The sequence below is a fragment of the Canis lupus genome, chromosome 25 (genome assembly GCF_048164855.1).
Source record: "Canis lupus baileyi chromosome 25, mCanLup2.hap1, whole genome shotgun sequence".
NCBI lineage: Eukaryota > Metazoa > Chordata > Mammalia > Carnivora > Canidae > Canis > Canis lupus.
The window spans coordinates 6,389,612-6,396,623 of NC_132862.1; the positions used below are offsets into that span (position 1 = coordinate 6,389,612).

The 7,012-nt window shown below is 38.2% G+C and overlaps 1 protein-coding gene across 1 annotated transcript; it reads left to right on the forward strand.

Annotated features, from left to right (window-relative positions):
* The first annotated feature begins 1,405 nt into the window (after positions 1–1,405).
* Positions 1,406–2,317, forward strand: LOC140616944 (olfactory receptor 5BS1-like). The gene has a single exon (XM_072797596.1). The coding sequence runs from the start codon at positions 1,406–1,408 to the stop codon at positions 2,315–2,317; it is 912 nt and encodes a 303-aa protein (XP_072653697.1).
* The last annotated feature ends 4,695 nt before the right edge of the window (positions 2,318–7,012 follow it).

Here is a 7,012-nt window from a genome sequence, read left to right on the forward strand (position 1 = left end):
TCATGTCAACCACATGAGACAGATATAATTGTTCCATTTTAAAAATGTGAAAAGTTGTCCTTCAGAAGGGTTAACTGAGTGGCTCAAGCACTCAGTTCTTAGGTCCAGCTTTTTAATTTTAACCACGGTGCTATATTTAAGACACAGCTATATAGTCCTCTAAGCGTACCTTAAATGACTCGAAAACGATGTCATCCCTCTGCTGGCTGTGTTGTGGTAGAAAGAGCAGTGAACTGAGAGCAGAGCATTTTGTTTAATTCTTGGCTGTTCTGCTGATAAGCTGTGTGATGCAGAGCAAGTCACCTTGTTTCTGTGGGCCTTTATCTCCCCACTGTGAGATCCCATGAGAACCTCCTGGGCTTGAAGACAGAGCAAGCTTTCCTGAGGCATGTCCACTCATTCCCACAAATATTTCTCCAGCTTTGCCAGTATGGGCTTGGAGAGATAGAGTACCCTTGAAGGATCTTGAAATGTTTGGAAAGCCTCGTGCAACCTCTACTAGCATTTTCCAAGTCCCTTTTCCACATCTTCATCCAAAACCGAGACCATCTACAATAAGATGGTGAGTTCTGTAGTTCTTGGCTTTACCACCCAAACCGAAATATAAAGACTTGCAACTAAATGTTTGTTTTCTGAAAGTTTCATTTGAAGCATCCTTTTTTTTTTTCATTTTCATAAATACACTTTTAAGGATCAAAGCATGTAATTTGATTTAGGTTCCAAAGATGTTTGCCATATTCACTGACAGAATTAATGAGATAAGTTGGGGAGGGCCTAGGAGAAGAAACCTTGAAAGTTACTGTCATTAGTTGCCTAGGGCTGATACAACAAAGTACCAGACAATGACTTAAGACAATAAAAATTTATTATCTTGCAGTTGTAGAGGTTGTTAGTCTGAAATCACTTACCTCTGAAACTTGTAAGGAAGAACAGCTCCTTGCCTCTTACTAGCTTATGGTGGTGCCTGTCAATCATTGGCATTCCTTGGCTTGCAACTACATCACTCCAATCTCTGCCTGTGTTGTCACATGGCTGTCTTCTCTCTGTGTGTCTGTTTTTCTCTGGTGCTCCACACCAGTCATATTTGATTAAGGGCCCACCTTATTCCAGTTTGAGATAATCTTGACTTACCACATCTGCAATTCTCCTACTTCCAAGTAAGGTCACATTGTGAGGTACTGGGGGTTAAGGACTTCCAACATATTTTTGGAGAGGAGGAGATAAAATTCAACCCATTAGCAGTCACAACTGGAAATATTCAACTTGCTTACTTTTTCTATTTTAAGCTGAAAGGAGTATTTCCTGAGAAGTTTTAGGGTTTGGGAGTGATATTCTGATTACTAGAAACCATTCAGATTTTATAATACTGTTGATTTCTTTCTAGGGATGGAATTTATAAACAACCATGAACAACTTCACTTTCTTCACTGAGTTCATCCTCCTTGGGCTGTCTGCTGACTGCCACGTCCAGACTCTGCTCTTTGTGCTGTTTCTGGGAATTTACCTCCTGACTCTGATGGGGAATCTGGTGATGATCCTCGTGATCAGGGGGGATTCTCACCTCCATATCCCCATGTATTTTTTCCTTGGACACCTGTCCTTCCTAGATATCTGCTTCTCCTCAGTTACTATGCCCAAAATGCTGCAGAACTTCCTGTCTGAGAAGAAAAGCATCTCGGTCTGGGGCTGCATCACCCAGAGTTTCTTTTTTCTTCTCTCTGGGTGTGCTGAAGCCAGTCTTCTCTCTGCCATGGCCTATGACCGCTATGCTGCTGTCTGCTACCCTCTGCTCTATACCATGGTCATGAACAGATCTCTTTGCATAGTAATGGTTAGTGCAGCATGGGTGATGGGGTTTCTGAACTCACTAGTGAATAATCTTTTCATCCACAAGTTACATTTTTGTGGGTCCAATGTCATCTCCCACTTCTGCTGCGAGCTACCCTCACTCTTCCCTCTGTCATGTACTGATCCCACTGCCAACAAATTCCTTCTGTCAGGGTCCAGTGCATTTCTGGGACTGCTGACACTTCCCCTGATCCTCTTCTCTTACTCCAGAATCATTTCTGCCATTCTGAACATCCGCTCCTCTGAGGGCCAAGCCAAAGCCTTCTCCACCTGCTCCTCCCACCTCACCGTGGTACTCTTGTTCTATGGGACAGCTCTATTCAGGTACATCAGCCCTGCCTCAGGCTCGGTGTTGGAGCGAGTGGTCTCCATTCAGTACAGTGTGATCACATCTTTGGTGAACCCCCTCATCTACAGTCTCAAGAACCAAGAGGTGAAGGCAGCTCTGCAGAGGCTGCTGAGGCAATAAATGTGCTCCTCAGATGAGGGATTATCTGTGCGGTGTTGTCAGAGAATGGGGTGGAGAGATCTTCAGAAATACCTTGAGAGGCTAAAAGACATTTGAGGCCAGTGGTTCCAACCACTAATCTGCTGAACCAACAGTAGAGCTCAACAATCTTTTTTTTTTTTTTTAAGATTTTATTTATTTATTCATGAGAGACACAGAGAGAGAGGCAGAGAGAGCAGCAGGCTCCATTAAGGGAGCCTGATATGGGACTCGATCCTGGGTTGCGTTAAACCCCTGAGCCACCAGACCAGGGCTGCCCAACAATCTATGTTTTAATTAGCCAGGTGAGTGTGAGAAGTATGAGAAAAAATGTTGTGGGACAACTAATGTTTGAGAAAACTATCTTTGGTGAAAGATAAAATATTAACATCTCAAAATGAAGAATCTCTTTTAAATGAGAGAGTTGGTCTGTAGTCAAGATGAGAACATTTGATTGTGTTCACACCCTTTGCAAGACTGTAAAAGAGAAAAAATTTAAAAACCTACATTATTTTATTTTACTTTTTAAAAGATTTTATTTACATATTTGACAGAGAACACAAGCAGGGGGAGTAGAAGCAGAGGGAGAGTGAGAAGCATGTTCCAATGCAGGGTTTAATCCCAGGACCCAGGGATCATGACCTGAGCTGAGGCAGATGCTTAACCAACTAAGCCACCCAGGTGCCCCAAACCTATATTATTTCAAGACATTGGAAAGAGGGAAAGTGTTGGACCTTCTACTGAAGGCAGACCAGCCCATTCCTTCCACCAACATTTGGAAGTTAAAAGAAGCTAGCACAGCATAACACCAAGGGACAGATGTTCCAGAACAGTGACTCACAAACACTTCCTTCACCTCACCTGAGAGCACCTGAGGCCATCAAATAGCCAGTGTGCCTGGGCAGTGGTCACTAGTTTGTCCTAGAGAGTGAAGACAGCCTGAGGCTAAGATAGAAGAAACAAACGAGATGAGCTAGCACTTCTGTGCAAGTGCTTTCACTGAGCACCTCTGCTTCCTGACTTGGTTGCCTGGGCCATGCTGTCAGGTCTGGGGGCTGAGTTCGTGCTTCTATATATTTTGTCACAACACTACCTTTTTCATATTCTTCCTAGAGGTATGAAGCCCCTCTCAATGTTTATTTTTACCTTTCAATTAAGAAATAGAGCATTCCCAGAGCCTTAGAAGCTCCACCCCATCATCTCACTCTTTTCTTCTCCCCAGAGGTAACTACTGTCCTGAATTGTACAGTTCTCATTCCCTTGCTTTTATTTAAAATTTACCACTTATTTATGACCCCTAAATAAGATTTTTTAGTTTTGCCTGTTCTTGAAAGTTTTATGAGTAGAATCATACTGTAAGTTTTTTCTGTGCTTTTTTTCATTTAACATTATTTATTCTTATGTTTTTAGGTATGTCTTTGTAAGCAGCATTTGGCTGCATTTTGATTATTTTATCCAGTCTGAAAATTATTTTAAGAGAAGAGTTTAATCAACAATTATAGTAATTGCTGATATGTTTACATCCATTTCCACGTTTCTCACTTCTATAACTTCCTTTTATTTCTCACTCTTTTTTCCTTTATATTTTTCCTTCTATCTTTTTATTTGTTGATGGCTAGCCTATTTTTCTTTTTATTTATTTATTTATTTATTTATTTATTTATCAAAGATTTTATTTATTCATGAGAAACACAGAGAGAAAGAGAGACAGAGACACAGGCAGAGGGAGAAGCAGGCTCCCCACAGGGGACCCGATGTGGGACCCGCTCATGGGTCTCCAGGGTCCGGACCTGGGCCGGAGGCGACGCTAAACCGGTGAGCCACCTGGGCTTCCCCTATTTTTCTTTTTTAAAAATCATACTAACTTTACTTAACAAAGTCTATAGTTAGTATCTTCATCCTCTTCCAAAACAATATAAATATCATAAAATAAGCGACAACATCCCAAACTTATATGCCACTTAAATCCAGTATTTTAGTTCTTCCCTTTCCCACACAAATTAGACATTATCATTACTATTTTATTTAATCAATCAGTTTTTATTTAGATGTATCCAAATATTTGTCATATCTTGGTTCACCATGTCTTTTATAAAAATAATATGGTTGTTATTTATATAGTATTTACAATATGCTGAAGAAACTTGATTTATGGAAAGTGTATTTATGAAGGTACAATTACAGACAAAACACAAAATTATATATAGCATCATAATGATATTTCATAACTTATAGGACAAATACAGGAGATCTTAAATGTTTCATATTTTTCCTATACATTTAATAGATCACTGTACCTTACCAAATTAAAAAAAACCTTTATATTACAGTATAAAATTAGAAGTTATTTCTATCAATATTGCCTACGCATACCAAAAAAAATTTATAATAGAATTATCAACTACAAATACTGACTTTTCTAATGAAATTTATCATTAATTTTAGGATTGTTTTATTAAACCATAACACTTGGGATCTTTTATTAAACCATAATATTTGGAATCTGTATGTATCTTTTATAGAAGGGACTGAAAACATTTTGCAAATACTGAATATCATTTTGGATATCAGTGACAAATTACAGATTAATAATTGATTCCTATGGCAGTACCCACCAGTCCACTTGCACTCAAAACCTTAATGAAATGCAGACAAGCTATCATAACTTTCTGTATCTCAGTCTTCCATTAGTGATCATTTTATCCTGTCCGAATTTTATCCTTTAGAATTCTTTGTATCAGTCTGTTAGTGATGAATTGTTTTTGTTTGCCTGAAAATTACTTTATTTTTTGAAAGGTAGTTTTTCTGGCCATGAAATTCTAGGTTGTAGCCTGAGTTAAGTTCTGTTCTCATAGAAAGAATATATACTTCTTTCTATCTGTTATCTTTGAGTCAGCCCCACTTTAAATTAAATTCTCTGCTTGAAGTATTTCAGACCACACACACAGACAGCATTAATTCAGACTTCACACTTGCCTGAGCACCAGCTGTGGTTATAAATTTGCAGGAAATAGCCCTTTCCCTCTTTACTCAACTCCAGTGTCAAAAGGGCCAATTTTCTCATGATCCCCATCCCCATGGTAGATTATTTCTTATTTATGCTTACACTGAGATTGTACCACCTTATTTCTAACAATTATATAATTCTTGTTATGTACCAGGCATTCTAAGAAAATGTATATTAACTAATACAATGCTCTGAACAACATTGTGAGATAGATATTATTTTCCTCATTTTACAGACTTAGAAACTGATGCACAGAGAGGAAAAATGACTCTCCCAAAGTCAGTGGGAGAGCTGTTATTTAAACCCAGGTAGTCTGGGTACAGAGTCCATGCTAACTCTGCCAGGCTGTGCTGCTTCTGGGATTTATTCCAATGAATGCGTATCAAAATCACTATTGAAGTTCTCTTACTGGAATTATTTTTATTAGGATTCTCCTATTAGACTCCCAAGCCTAGCTCGTCTCTAGGTTCTATCTCTTGCCCTCTGTATCAAGCTGGTTAGGGTACTTGCTTAACTCCTAGAATTTCTGCTTTCACTTCATTTGTCAGCTCTGAAGAGCCAAAATGTCATTTTGGTAACCTGTTAATTTTTTGTAATTCAGTATGCTAATTATTCAAGCAAATAATTCTGTGAGATAATTAATCAGCTATTACTGTCAGAAGTAGAAGTCACCTCCTCCTCAATCAAGAGATCTTGATACCTTCCATGCCCACCAAGCCAACCCAATTTCTGATCAGGCCTCTCCTAACTTCCAAACTTGTCATCAACATCTTGAGTATTTTATGCTTTATTAAGATATATCAGAACGTTGTTTTCAATAAGATGTAGAAGTCAATAATTGCATTATATTGAGATATGCTCATACTGTTTCAAAAATATAAATACACCTTTTGGGGTAGGCTCCTAGTTTATTTTGGAGGTAGCAAACTGTCTGATTCCTTCAGAGAAAAGGGGTCTTGGTAAAGAACATAACCAGTCACATGTCTCATTTAGAATATCTGACTTCCCTACAACTTCATTTTTAAGAAGCTAACATCTAAGATATATTTAGAAAGTAGAAATAAGAAATTTGGTAACCTGTTAAATCTGATGAATTAAGGAAAAGGAAGAATTTGATTTCATTTGATTTGGGTTAATGTGATCTATTTCATACTTATGGAACAATTAGAATTTTTGTTAGGTTTCTCTATTATAAATAATATTGTAACAAACAACTTTGTGCCTAAACACTGGTCTTCCTTTTAGGTTGTTTTATTAGGAAAGATTATTTTATTAGGAAAGATTCCTGGAAGTAGATTCACCAGGTTAGACTGCATTAATGTGTCACCCTTATTGCTTCTGGCCATCTCAGAGCTTGAAAGATAGGCTCACATAAACCGTAACCAAAAGTATCTGGGGTAAGGAGGCTCACTTTCATCAGCTACTATTGGATATTTGTTCCCTCCCTCATAACCTGCCTTTATTTATGGGAAGCCCCAGAGGTATTTCTTGGTTCTCTAAGCATGTCTTCTCAATTTCCATAAACTGTCAAGAATACTTGCATGGTAAGTACTGAAACGGCCCTAATCAATACCAGTACTGCCAGTAACTGGAAAGAATGAATATTTTTGTAATATTTGGATTCTGATCTAGGAAAATGAAATCTCTATTCACTAAGATTGCCTACTTAG